The sequence below is a fragment of the Pavona decussata genome, unplaced genomic scaffold (genome assembly GCF_977016875.1).
Source record: "Pavona decussata unplaced genomic scaffold, jaPavDecu1.1 SCAFFOLD_64, whole genome shotgun sequence".
Taxonomy (NCBI): Eukaryota; Metazoa; Cnidaria; class Anthozoa; order Scleractinia; family Agariciidae; genus Pavona; species Pavona decussata.
The window spans coordinates 2,445,001-2,459,879 of record NW_028145484.1 but is presented as its reverse complement, the minus strand read 5'-3'; the positions used below and the strand labels follow the sequence as shown (position 1 = coordinate 2,459,879).

The 14,879-nt window shown below is 42.2% G+C and overlaps 1 protein-coding gene across 2 annotated transcripts; it reads right to left on the bottom strand.

Annotated features, from left to right (window-relative positions):
• Positions 1-806: 806 nt before the first annotated feature.
• Positions 807-14,438, bottom strand: LOC146478424 (uncharacterized). 2 transcript variants are annotated; one of them, XM_085111977.1, is made up of 3 exons: positions 14,293-14,438; positions 7,892-9,012; positions 807-6,678 (listed from the first exon to the last, which is right to left on the bottom strand). In XM_085111977.1, the coding sequence occupies exons 2-3, from the start codon at positions 8,958-8,960 to the stop codon at positions 2,285-2,287; spliced, it is 5,463 nt and encodes a 1,820-aa protein (XP_084968103.1). In that variant the 5' UTR covers positions 8,961-9,012; positions 14,293-14,438; the 3' UTR covers positions 807-2,284. The 2 variants fall into 2 exon arrangements, with proteins under 2 accessions (XP_084968103.1, XP_084968104.1); XM_085111978.1 differs by lacking the exon at positions 14,293-14,438 and having other exon boundaries at positions 7,892-9,096.
• Between the last annotated feature and the right edge of the window lie 441 nt (positions 14,439-14,879).

Genomic DNA, 14,879 nt, shown 5'->3' with positions numbered 1-14,879 from the left:
AACACTAGAACCTCTTGAAGCCGAACTATCTAGAGTACATTGTCTCGTCGGTATTGCTTAATTATATGTACAAGAGCGTTGAAATACAGAAATTTATGACGTAGCTTGTATGCACGGCTCATTGAAACCGAGCATGCCTTTTGAGAATAGAAAACGCGGAAATATTGTAGATTTTTGACATGCTGCATTTCTTTTCCTGATAAACTATTTCAGTCAAAATGTAGGCCGCAGAAAGAGGCACCCACAGACTGAACATCGTTCAGCCATTAAGGTGGGGGTTCACCTGAAAGCCGTTTTCACGCCGATTAAAATCGGTCAAATGGAAATATCTTGTTTGCATTTCAAGCAATACAAAAACCCTCCATTCATAACACAAATCAATGATTTGGGGTGTTTTATGAATTTTTGGGTGATTTTTAGGTATATTTGGAAGGAAATAATTTTTCTTGAAGGATTGGTAAAATTAAAAGAAATAAGAAATGTTGAAGAGTTAGTGAAGTTTTAAAATTAGAATTTGTAGTTAATAATTAATAGACAGATACCAAGCTAGTCCACTTGCTCTTGCGTGGTTATCGACTGTCTGTTAGTGTTCCAAAAATCATTTTCTTTCTTCTATCCATTCTTAAAACCTCTTCAAATTTCACTCAAATTCAGGTAGAGCCCCACCTTAAAGAGAAGGCAAAACTGACTGATTCAAGCCCCAGGTCAGTTAATCCTATTTTGAACAATTGCTTCGCGTTCTAAAAAGATCACGGAATTCTTGGAAAAACCATCCCTAAAAAGCAGTAACGTTTGTACTAAAAGGATTTAAGCACGTGACCTTGTATTGGATTTACAAAAAAATCAAAAGGATTCAAACGTGTGTACAAAGCTTCATATAGAACGTGCCGTCGACTAAGGCGACAATTCTGAATCCTGATCGAAATACCTTTTGACCATTTTGTTATTATCAGTATTGCTGCTAACCTGACTTATGAAACACGCAGGAAAAGGACGATGGAGTATAATAATATTAGTGCATAACGATTTTGAGTATCATTTTAAAATGAAAACAAGAGAGTGTTTCCAGCTTATACTCGGGCCATATTTGACTCTGTGGTGCGTAAGCCTACAATCTTTTAGCAGTGATAATCTCCAGCATCGCCAGTTCCCCCAAATAGATAGCCCGCGAGCAAGCTCTCTTGGAGGTGGATCCTCTTTCCCCCTCCCGCCCCCCACCCCCAAGAGAGCTTGCTCGCAGGTTACCAAATAGATAGATACAGAGATATAGTGAGGCAATACGTTACCACCAGATAGAATTGCATTTCTTGCAGTCAGAATGAAATACAGGGGAAAACGACATTTGTCATACGAATGCTTTTTATAATCCCCGGACTTTAATCCTTACGTTTTCACCTTTCGTTTAGAGACAGAAACCATTTGTACGGTCCTATTATGTATGTGACGCCGAGTCAATGACGGATCGTATTTTTCGGTATGATCTAGACCCGGGGGGTACTCCCTTATGTGACCTTACGGGGACGTTCATTCTAGTCTTAAACAGGGTGTGATTTTGGGTTAAATGTCTTAGAAAGGGCCTGAAAATTTTGAATTCTGTCTTAAACGGGATAGGGAAAACGGAGAATTGTGTCTTAAACAAGGTCAGGGTTTGAACGCCCGGGCTGCACCTCCCTACCCAAGCATCTGTTGAGTACCCCCCCCCCCCCGGAACTAGAGTAACGTTACGCATCACGCGTACGTTTATATCCTTGTACGCTTATCAATGTTTCGCTGTTTATATTTTTAAATGAAATTCAGGGGAAAGCATTTGTTATTCACCTTTCATTTGAAGACAGAAACCGTTTTTACATTAATAGTTTTTCTATAGTAAACGTGAGACATCTTTATCTATCTTAGCCCGCGAGGTCATAGACTGATTTAGTTGCCAAATTTTCGGTTAAACAAAACTAACCTTGAGGCACTCAGGTTAGCCTAAAAAACACTCCGGTTAGCCTAAAGTGCACTCCAGTTAGACTAAATAGCACTTAGGTTAGCTTAAATAGCCCCCCGGTTAGCTTAACGGTTAGCACTTTATGTTGGGGTTGTTCATGCCTCGCATGCCTCGCACGTCTGGCTCGCATATTGTAAACACTCCTCACTGCCCGAAAACAAAGAATGCGACCGAGAATTTAAAGAATTTGATAACATGACCCAAAACTTAACTCGTACCAGCCGAGTACAAAAAAACGAGACCACTTCAGTAGTGTCAGTAATTGTTCTAAGTTATAATTCACTGTTCCCTAATTTAGATTTGACCTGAGTAGTGTTCGAGATAACTATGAACTGTGTCTGTATGTTCTTCTCCAAACAGTTTTCTTCTAACATCTGACGCGTGCTGGAATGACTGCAGTGCAGAGTTGTAGTCACCAAGATTAAGTTGTATGATTCCGAGTGAATGGTAACTATTAGCTGTGTCTACATGTTCTTCTCCAAACAGTTTTCTTCTAACATCTAACGCGTGCTGGAATGACTGCAGTGCAGAGTTGTAGTCACCAAGATTAAGTTGTGTCATTCCGAGTGAATGGTAACTATTAGCTGTGTCGGCATGTTCTTCTCCAAAGAGTTTTCTTCTAACATCTAACGCGCGCTGGTGTGACTGGAGAGCGGAGGTGTAGTCACCAAGATTAAGTTGTGTGATCCCGAGTGAATGGTCAATATTAGCTGTTTTTCGATGTTCTTTTCCAAACAGTTTTCTTCTAACATCTGACGCGTGCTGGAATGACTGCAGTGCAGAGTTGTAGTCACCAAGATTAAGTTGTGTGACCCCGATCTCATGGTAACTATCAGCTGTGTCTGCATGTTCTTCTCCAAGTAGTTTTCTTCTAACATCTAACGCGCGCTGGTGTGACTGGAGAGCAGAGTTGAAGTCACCAACCTGATATTGTGTGATCCCGATCTCATGGTAACTTTCAGCTGTGTCTGTATGTTCTTCTCCAAGTAGTTTTCTTCTAACATCTAACGCGCGCTGGTGTGACTGGAGAGCAGAGTTGAAGTCACCAACCTGAAATTGTGTGACCCCGAGTGAATGGTCACTATTAGCTGTTTTTCCATGTTCTTCTCCTAACAGTTTTCTTCTAACATCTAATGCGCGCTGGTGTGACTGGAGGGCAGAGGTGTAGTCACCAAGCTCATGTTGCGTGACCCCGAGTGAATGGTAACAATCAGCTGTGTTTCCATGTTCTTCTCCGAACAGCTTTCTTCTAACATCTAACGCTTGCTGCTTTGACTGGAGAGCAGAGGGGTAGTCACCAAGCTCATGCTGTGTGACTCCGAGTGAACGGTAACTATCAGCGGTCTTTTCATGTTCTTCTCCAAACAGGTTTCTTCTAACATCTAACGCGTGCTGGTATGAGTGGAGAGCAGAATTGTAGTCACCAAGCTGATGTTGTGTAACCCCGAGTGAATAGTAACAATCAGCGGTGTTCGCATGTTCTTCTCCAAACAGTTTTCTTCTAACATCTAACGCTTGCTGCTTTGACTGGAGCGCAGAGGTGTAGTCACCAAGCTCATGCTGTGTGACTCCGATCTCATGGTAACTATCAGCGATGCTTGTATGTTTTTCTCCAAAGAGTTTTCTTCTAACATCAAACGCGTGCTTATGTGACTGGAGAGCAGAGGTGTAGTCACCAAGCTCATACTGTGTGACACCGAGTAAATGGTAACTATCAGCGGTGTTCGCATGTTCTTCTCCAAAGAGTTTCCTTCTAACATCTAACGCCTGCTTATGTGACTGGAGAGCAGAGGGGTAGTCACCAAGCTCATCCTGCGCGACTCCGATTTCATGGTAACTATTAGCTGTGTCTGCATGTTCTTCTCCAAAGAGTTTTCTTCTAACATCTAACGCCTGCTTATGTGACTGGAGAGCAGATGTGTAGTCACCAAGCCTATGCTGTGTGACTCCGATCGCATGGTGACTATAAGCGGTGTTCGCATGTTCTTCTCCAAACAGTTTTCTTCTAACATCTAACGCACGCTGCTTTGATTGGAGAGCCGAATGGAAGTCACATAGTTCGTGCTGTGTGACTCCAAGTAAGTAATAACTAGCAGCCGTTCTTGAATGTTCTTCTCCATACAGCTTGCGGAAAATATCTAACGAGCGTTGAAGTGACTGGAGAGCAGAACTGAGGTCACATAGTTTAAATTGCGTGACTGCAATGGCTTGATAACTGTCAGCTGTGCTTGCATGTTGCTCTTCAAACAGTGTTCTTCGAATATTGAGCGCGCGGTTGTGTGACCGAAGAGCCAGGTTGAAGTGACCTAATTCGAGCTGCGTTATCCCAAGGATATGGTAACTATAAGCTGTGCTTACATGTTTTTCTCCAAACAGTTTTCTTCTCACATCTAACGCGTGCTGCTTTGACTGAAGAGCAGAAGTGTAGTCACCCAATGCGTGTTGTGCGGTGCCTAGTTCATGGTAACAATCAGCCGTGCTAGCATGTTCTTCTCCAAACAACGTTAATGTTAGGTCAAGCCCACGCTGGTGTGCCTGAAGAGACTCTTGATAGTTGTTTTTACTGTAGTGGAGCATACCAAGGTCATAGTAACACTTGGCAAGAGCTTCTCTGTGTCGTTGGCCGGACATCTCAGAGTTTTTCTTGAGTGCTGTTTCATGGTAAGCGACTCGTTCCTCATAGAGTCTTACTTGGTCGCCAACTTGATTGAAAGTCGCTAGAATATAAAGAACTTTGCGATAAAAATTGAACAAACCGAAGGATATTTGGACTTTTGTTTCGATTTCTCGTAGTGTTTGACGTAGAAAATCACCACAATATTGCCAATATTGACAATATTGGGTCTCAGTGTCACAGAAATACTTTGATGCCTGGCAAAGAAGATAGATAATTAGTAATTTTAGAGGCTGATTCTGAACGATCTTCGTGTCTTCTTGATGCTTCTTTTCATTGTCAGTTTTATTTGACTGGTCCTCCATGGGTGAAACGAGGAGTAATTGTGTGTCTCCTACTGCATTACATATCTGCAGTGCCTTGTTGTAAAAGTCAGATGAACTTGACAAGTTATTCTGGAAGTTATAATAAACAACAAGGATGTGAAAAATGACAAGCTTAAGGACTGTCTGTTCGGGACTGTCGTTTAATAGCAAACTGGACTCCTCTAAGCAGTGAATTCCGCTCTCGATATTTCCGGAAACAAGCTGACATATGCCAGAATAACACAAGCTCTTCCCTCTGTCTTCGTTAAGTGGCAAGGGGAGCAGATGCATCAAACTTCCCCCTTCGCTATTACTAACTTCCTCAAACGCCTGTGAAACAAGTAATCGGCGGGCGTATAACTCAGTTTTTTCAAGCTGGCTTGCGGCCTTAATTGCTGAATTGTAGACATTGGAGAATTTTTCTCCTTCTAAGAAATAAAGGGTACCCAAAAACAGTTCTGCTTCTACTAAAATTTCGAACACATCATCAGCTATTTCAGGATCTAAACAACCCTCTTCTAGGCTTTGTAACAGACTCTGATCGTTTTCATAATACGCAATGAATGCCGACATGGAATGACCAGTTAGAAACTCTTCATTAAGTTCCTTGAAACGTGAAACGTGGAATTTAAAGAAGCGCCTTTTTGAGTTGTGCAAAATCTCACTCATTTGATGCTTTCCCTTTTCTCTAGCAAATGATTGGACGAGTTTATGCATGGAGTACGACCCTGATTTCGAATTTGACTCGATAAGAGATTTTCTCCAAAGCCGCCGTAATATCTTCTTGGTCTCCAAAATTCTTGTGTTACCCAAAACAGCTGCAGCAACCTCTGTACCAAAATTTTCAGGAAGGATACACAAGGACACCAATGCTTTTCTTTCTTGTGCAGAGAGTCTCTGGAAAGAGGAGTCAAAAAGAACCTGCAATCGGTGATCTGCCGGATAATCTGGGTTGTCCAACATCTCAGCGATACTTTCGGTATCGGTCCCCATGAAATCATCTAGAAACTGGCTTGTCTGGGAAGTATCGTCGGAAATTAATGAACACAATAGCTTTATAGCTAAAGGAACATGCCCGCAGATTTGGGTTACTCGATTGCAGTCGGAGGTGCAAGCAGTTGGAAGTAGTTCGTGAACTAGAGCTTTGGAGGAGGCTCCATCTAATGGCCCTACTCTTAAAGACTTGTGGCCTTGAAAATGCAAGTTCATAAACTCGAAAGACTCCCTCGTTGTTACAATGAGTGTCAACTTTTCATTTTGCCAGAGAATTTCTTCGAGAAGCCGCACGACGTCTGTCTTCACATTCGGCAAGCCACTTTCTAACAGATCATCAGCATTATCAAGAACAACTACAAGACCCTCTGAAATCTCGCTTACGAGCTGGTAAAACTCATCTTCAGGGTCTAGGGCCGATGACTGGTGATTTGTAGTGAATTGTCTGAAAGCCCTAAGGAACTTTGATTTCAGATCTGCGACTGACTGAAGTGATCTCAACGAAAGGAAACAAACAGGCAATCCTTGAGATTGAAGTTTATGTCCCACTGCGATTGCAACTGAAGTTTTTCCAAATCCTGGTGAGCCCCAGATCGACACGATTCGCGCAGATTCAGAAGTCACGTAGCCGATGATCTCCTGGCACTCGTTCTGGCGGCCAGTGAAGCTAGGAACCAATGAAGGAAGGAATGATCTTGGTAACGATTTTTTCGTATCTTCGAAAGACAAAAGACAAAAACAATCTTCAAAAAGATTTAAACTATTGAAGGGCAACACTTAAAACCTCTTTATCCCTTTCTCTTAAGCTTACCATCTTTGTAACATCCCCTTCCAAATGGAAGTTAGATTCATTACTTTAGGCCGCCCCCCTCTCCCTATCATTTATTATCCCTTGCTGATACAGTCTGAAATTTAGACCGAATTAAAGTGTTAATTGCCCCCTGTAGCGTAGTAAAAATGTAGAATGTAAGTCAAACTACAGAAATTTCTGTAGTGGGTGTTTTAAGACAAGCATAATACAAAACAAAGCTGAAACCTTTGTCAGTATAAAACATTGAGCAAGATTTTAAAGTCATCCACATGCTTGGTACAGTAAAAGTGTACAGTCTTGTCAATTTTGTACTACAAGCAGCAGTCGTTTGTCCTTGAAAGTAAATTCATTCTGGTAATGGTTTGGTCTTCTTAATCTTCACACTGGGGTACTAAAGGGACAGAACTGAATCTCAGTATTACGAAGCAGTATTTTTACACGTATATTAGGGAACAACAAAACGTCCCTTGCATTCATAATATAAGTCTACGTTAATTGAACTTCTTTGCAATTATTTCAATTCGTTCAACTTGAACAATGTAGCCAAACTAAATTGGCAGGAACGGCAACCAAGGAAGTAAACAAAATGAAAAATTCACCGTAATGTGCTCTCATTCTCCACAAACTTCAAATTTGAAAACGTCGTTGCTGTTTTGTAGAACGAAGACAGGAAAGGAATTTACCAAAATCCATAACGCACTTGCACAGCAACTATTTAGCTCATTAAATCCCATAGTTTTGTGCTCTTTGACGTCCTGACGGGGGGTGTCCGTATTAGTAGGAAGAGGTTTCCTGTACCCTAAAACAGTTTCCCATCGATACCCCACTCTATTCACACCAGGAAACTTGATTAACATGGACAGCTTCTTATCACTAACATTTGTCTTATTCTGGCCAATTCACTTCGCATCAGATGAACTTGACTGTACTACGAACATTAGCCGCATTTTTTTAGGGGAGGGCAACAGCCGCCTTCTTGGATTTTAAAGCAGAGGAATATTGGGGAGAGTAGAGAGTGCAACCAAGGGGGTGGGTATAAAGTTAAAGGAAATATACTGTAATTTACTAATTCCTAATACAAGCGTTTCAGTCTCTTATCGAGGCTAATTGCTCGGTACCTGGATTTTTTGAGTGATCATCACCAACATCTTGCGCTACCTTCAGCTCGTCGATCTTTCCTTCCAACATGGTGATGTCTTCTTTGCTAGCAGTCCCTCCTTCCAATTTCTGCTTCAACTCGTCCATAGCTGAGCTCATATCCTCCAAAATCTTGGTCCCCTGCGCATCGATTTTTTGCTCCAGTATGGCGATGTCTTCTTTGTTTGGAACATCGCTTTCCATTTTCTGTTTTATCGCAGCTGAGTTCGATCTTAACTCGTTGATATCTGAACTCACATTTTCAAGTATCTCGTTCGCATGAGTATCCCTATCAACCAGCATGGCGATGTCTTCTTTGTCAGCAGTATCGCTTTCCACTCTACGCTTTATGGCAGTGGACAGCGCCGTCAACTCGCTGATATCTGAGCTCATACCTTCCAGAAACTTGATGTACGCCTGAGACTCCTCCCTCATACGCTGTTCCAACTTATGGACTTCATTTGTAGGGAAATCTGATTCAGTCAAACTTCCAATGGCATCAATCACAGCTGTCGTAGCTCCAAGAGCTTTGAATGCATCTTTAGCGTGTTGCACACGTTGGTCAAATGTTATTTTGTCCATCTCCGAGCTTGTCGAATGGCACAGCGAGTTCCTTAGAAGTCGAAGTTGATCAACCGCAAGTGCAAAGGTTTCAGCATTGTCTCCACTCGGGCTCACTATAGATGCATGGAAACTTCCAGGAGGCACACCACGGGGTTTTACATACAAATCACTGAGTGTTCTGTGGCGGCCTGAGCTATCTGGTAACGCGAAGGACTGCGCAAAGACGGTGGCCTGGAATAAGGCGGTACAATCCCATTCATTGTAAGACAGGTGTGTAGGAACTCTGGTTGTACCACCCTCTGTGGACACAAACAGATTTCTCACAGCAAGGGAGTCATCCCAGAGCTGGAACCCAGGGCGATGTCCAAAGGTGTTGTCCCACATGGTTTTAAAAGTCTGGCGTAACGCCTTGGGAAAATCATTTAAAATGAGGGAAGAAAACTTGAAGTAATTTAATTCTTCGTCTGTATAAGACCTCAACGCCATCTCGTATCCACATGTGTTACAAACGATGCGAATCCAACTGGTCTTGAATTAACTGAAACCAATGATACCAGGGAATAAATTGTGTTAAATGCCTACTGAAAGGCGCAATTCCTATAAATGCTTCAAAGTCAAGCCAGCACTGGCCCAAAAGGGAAGTGATTAAATTTTTTTAATCCAATCTGTAAGGGAAGGGCTTGCTCTTTTGATCATAAACCTCTTTATTCTAAAATAAGAGACCTTTCAAGGTAGACTGCAAGCAGTCCCTTTCTGGTCAGTCGAGAGGGTGCGCTCCCAGCGCAGCGAGACTGGAGCGAGGAGAAATAAACGAGAAGAGACTGGGTGAGAGGCGCCTCTCCCCAAGCCCCCTCCGCTCGTTCGTACCGGTTTTTTCGCGCTTAGTCGGCTATTTCGCGCGAACTCTTGACTAACCAGAAAGGGCTGCTTTTTCCAGAGGTTTAACAGTGAACGGAACAGAAGAGAAAGACGGCGTTTTAGATCACGATTCACCGAACAGTGATAAGGACTCGAACCAGAAAAATCCAATGTCTAGTAAAAACGAGAAGGGAAGCGACAGTGCTGGCCAAATTCCATCGTTGGATCGCATTTCTTCTTAGAACGGTAATTACGCGTAATTACGCGGAATGCCCTGAGGGCAGACCGTGACTAAAATTTGGCTTTATCAGGTAGGTTTAAATCTGCCATTAATTTATTCATTAAACTCTGCTCTTCCTAGAAGGGATCTATAGCCCACTTTGAAAATGAGTGATGGCCTGGGTCGAGAGTAACTGCCCAAGTGATTGTGGGATTGTTTGGGGGGACGCAAAAATGCGAAGATAATAGCCAACGTCCCCCCAAACCTTCCCACAATCGCTTGGGCAGCTACTCTCGACCCAGGCCATCACTCTTTTTCAAAGTGGGCTATTGTACGGACACTTGTGAGGTGTTGAATGTGACAAAAATAACTTGGAGGTGACAACCAAATTTAATTGTAATCTAAAACAGTTATTTTCTTGGTTTCTTAGCTAAACTACAGCTTTCCCCACTGTCATTCCCTTGCTGCTTCCTCTTGCCGCCAGTTTTTCTTTCTTGATTTGTAGGTTTCGTTCAAGTAAACAAGATGCCCCCCTAATGGCATTTACACGAATGCTTAATGTAGCCCCATTTATTCCCCATTGTATGCTTCGCAGATTTTTAAAAACTATCCTCCCTTCGCAATTGAAGTAATTGAATGGTTTTATTCAGAGAGACTGCGTGATATTTTATCGTTGTGTTACTGGGAATCATACCGGAAATTACTATGCCATAACGTCATTACCCCCACTTGAACTAGTCTGGTTTCCTTCCCCTTGAATTATTCGATCTGTTTGTGAAAGCGTAGTTTCTTCGCTGTGAACTGTTCCAATTTCCACCGTTTCAACTGTCGAGTACTACTTAGAAGTTATTATTTCGATTTACCGCTTGAAAAACGTTTCTCTTTTCTTTCTCAAAACGGCAGAGCAGAATCTTAAATTTATACATGTGGCCGCCATTGAACGAAAACAACATTCTAAATGATCATTTGCTTTCACGTCACACAGGTAGAAATGACTGGGTCCCCTCCCTGATAATATACGCGCCGATAATGGATTTAGATTGGGCCGTTTTTGTTGAAGACAATCAGAACAATAGATCCCTTCTAAGAGAGGGAAGAATTTAATGTAGGTTTAATGAATAAATCAAATGATGATTTGACGTCAAACAGGAAGGGATGAGTGGGTCCCCTCTCTCGTGATATGTGCCTAAATAATAGATTTTGATTGGGCCGCTTGTGTTGAAGACAATCAGAACAGGATGCCTATACTGGCATTTACGCGTGATGCTTTGACTAGTTCATTTATTCCAACTGTATGCTTCGCAGATTTATAAAACTATCCTTGCTAATGGAATAGTTTGAGTCACGAAGATCGCGTTACGCTGTTTCCCTTGTGTTACGCCTCTTAGGGTCTAACCGGAAATTGTGGAAATTCCATTACGAGAACGTAAGCTTCTCAATGACCTCTTTTCAGTCTGCCATCGTGCTTCTAAGACTGTCAAACAAAGCACGATTCCTTCGCCAGGAACTCACCAATTTCCACCGTTTGAAATGTCGAGTGCTTCTTAGACGTTATTCTTTCGATTCACCGCGTCAAAATGGTGAAAGTTCCGTTTGAAAACGGCACACTTGAGTTCACAACATGTTAACAATATGGCGCCACAATTTAATCCGGTTTTAATGAATGAATCAAATGATGCGTTGACTTCACACAGGTAGGGGTGAGTGGGTCCTCTCCCTCGCAATATAAGCGACAAGAATGGATTTTGATTGATCTGCTTTTGTTGAGGACAATCAGAACAATACATCCCGACTAGGAGCGGGGTGAGTTTGATGAATAAATTAATGTACAGATTTGTGGCTACCACGAAGGAAAAAAAAAAGAAATCGACCCGTTTTTAGACACGGTATGCCCCTTCAGGGCATCCCGCGTGACAATACATCCCCACTAGCGGAGGACATATTTTAATGCATAAATTAATGTACAGATTTGTGGCTACGACGAAGAAACCAAACCTAACCAAACCAAACCAAACCAAACCCGACCCAAACCTAGACACGGGCATCCCGTGTAACAAGATGCCTATACTGGCATTTACGCGTGATGCTTAATGTGGCCTCGTTGATTCTCATTGTGTGCTTCGTAGATTTATAAAACTATCCCAGCTAATCGAATAGTTTGAGTCACAAAGATAGCGTTCTTGTGTTACGCCTCTTATCGTTGTACCGGAAATTTCATTACTGCGTGATATTTTATCGTTGAGTTACTAGAAATCATACCGCAAATTCCTTTCTCATAACGTCATGCTTATCAGTGACCTTTCCTTCGCGCATTGTGGTTCTAAAACTGTCAAACAAAGCACAATTTCTTTCTCCAGGAACTCTCTAATTTCCACCGTCTCTAAAGTGGAGTGCTTCTTAAAAGTTATTCTTTCGATTTACCGCTTCAAAATGGTTAATTTTCCGTTTGGAAGCGGCACACTTGAGTCCACAACATGTTTTAATAAAACAATATGGCCGCCACAAGTTTAATCCAGGTTTAATAAATAAATCAAATGACGATTTGACGTGACAGAGGTAGGGATCACAAGGTCCCCTCACTCGTGATATACGCGCTGATAATAGATTTTGATAATAGATTGTGCCGCGACGAAGACATCAAGCCAATTTTAAGACACGTGCTGCCCAAAGGGAATCACGCTAAAAAAAAAAACGACGACGAAAATATCGAGCCAATTTTAAGACACGTGCTTCCCTCAGTACATCTCACGTACTAACTTAAAATAAACTTTAAACAGACGCGTAGTCACTGTTCACAAGCTCAGCATTATTATCTTAAAATTCCTGGGGTCATGTTACGTCGACTTTCTGTAAGCTGGACACCTCTCTAAGCCGGACAGCTGAGGCCGGTCCCGATGGTGTCCGTCTTAGAGTTCACTGTATTTCAATTGGGAAGGAAGAATAACTTTAAAAATCTGCGAAGCGTACAATGGAAATAAATCAGACAAAGCATCACGCGTAAATGCCAGTAAAGGCATCTTGTAGTCAGGACAACTAAGGTTATCTACATTCCAACACGTGCTGTGCCTCGTTTGTTTGTTCTGGAACTGAAACTAAATCATGTAAGGTCGTGTAAGTTCGTGGGCTAAAAAGAGAAGTGTTTATCTGAAGGGACTTAACAGCCCCTTCTTGCGTCAGATCGTCCGAGGGAGGAGATCAATATATTTGCGATCACGAGGGTGCTCTTAGTACGTTTTCGGAAAATATAAATTTTATTATTATATGGCATTCACACCCAAGAGCAAAAGGGGGGCAAAAATAAAAGCTCTCATATTAAGCTTGTTTCATATTTTAACTCTTGTCCTCTATGAACAGGCTTGAACGAAAAATTTTCCAACCAAACACTCAGTGAAGGAACTCGGCGCTCGCTTGGTTCACTCGATCTGGCTCCAATCCCGACCGATTTTTTGTGTTTTCCTTGTCCACCTCGAAGCCTCTTCTCAGGCTACAGCTAATCTACAGAACTATGTATTACATCTGAGGATGGGTGGAAATTCATGAAGGGAAATTTATCATTTTTAATCGAAATTATACCTCTTAGAAAGTTTTCCAAACCCTTGGGAAGTAGTACTAGTTATAATATATGGGCAGTCCCCCCCTCCCTCTCTCCTGCTTCAGTGAATCCCCGGTGGGGTACTCCCAAAAAAGTTGGGTAGGGGTGTGCGGCCCGCTTCCCAAAACCCTTATCCTATTTATGACCAAAGTCTGCGATTATCCCTACCCTGTCTATGACCTGACCAAAAATTTGATACCCTATTTATAACCTGATAGCGTCTGGTCAACTTCAGTTCAAAACTCCCCTGGAGCCCAGCGCGTGACCGGAGCGCGTGACAAGCCGTTGCGGCACGTACACAGTTGCCGTAAACATCATAATGAAGAAGTAGTTTCTTCTTAAAAAAAAAAAAAAACGAATTCAAGACTAGAGTGCAAAAATCGATACCCTATTTATTACCAAAATGGCGGCAAAATGGCTAAAATCGATACCCTATTTATGACCAAAGTGGCCGAAAAACCATACCCTTTGGCGCCGCACATACCTATATAGCCCATATAAGGGAGTACCCCCCCCCCCCCCCCTGGGAGTGAATCTCGACTCTTTAATGCTACATAAAAAAAAGCCCTTCTCAATACTTTCCATCACTTATCAGACAAGATGATTAGCAAGAGAACTGTAGTCGTTTCCTGTAATCTCAGATCAGTTCCAGTTCCAGGTAAGTTCATCTTTCTTCTCTATCATTGGCGTGAATTTCCATATCCTTCGCTTCTCAACGAGTCGGAGTACGGCAATCTCCGTGTTCGAGTAAAATGCACGGACGAAATCGTTTTCTGTTAAGTCTGTTGATTTTTGAAAAAGGTTTTATTCGTTTTCACAAACTGCCAACCAGATGCGATGAATGATTTAGTAACCTATCCACAATGGCGAGATCGGGATGCTTTAAAATTACCCTACAGTTTAGGCATTAGCTGTCGTGGATTCCAGACAGGCGGGAACGGAACCCAGACAACACGACTGCAGTTTTTTCATGGATTTACCCTGCGTTCAGTTTGACCACAGCCGATATAGAGCGCTCAAAACACCAAGGAAAATATCTAAGATTCCACTTGGAGAATTCGATGAAAGTACACATTGAATTACCCCATCTGGCGTTCCGACTAGCTTTTATGTAAAACTAGAAACCGCATGTTAAATAATCTGATTACCTCAAAACAGCCTCAAAACTTGTGAAAGATGTCAGCTGATACCTCCAGCGATAGTTGAAGCTTGGATGAATATTCCGTTCACGAACGCCGCCTGAAATACAGTGAAGCAATGCGGACTGACCTACCAGTAACCTAATACTAATACTGAGGGTGGTTTCCCCGATTCTCAGAAAAACAGGAAGAGGGAAATGCCAAACATTTTAGGGCAGTGACGCATTTGAAGTGCTATTGAATTTACTGTCAACAAGGGTCTTTGTTTTATGGCGTTATAACCCCGCCAAAATTCAACATGAGCTTTCAATATCATGAAACGAAATTTGCGTCTTTGTTTGAAATGCGATATCGTTGTTTGCTCTTTCGACATTGAAGCCGTCTCGCAGTTCACGACAGGTCGATGTTCATGTTTGACCATATTACATTAGAGTTAGACAATGCGACATTGAACAACCGCGATTCGTCATTAAAGTTCTACACAAGACATTCTACTCACGTTTTCACTCGGGCCGTAAGGCGGCTCGAGCTAAGTTTTCGGTGGCGTTATCAAATTTTTTTTAAAATTTTTTTTGGTCGCAATGGGCTGAGAGATA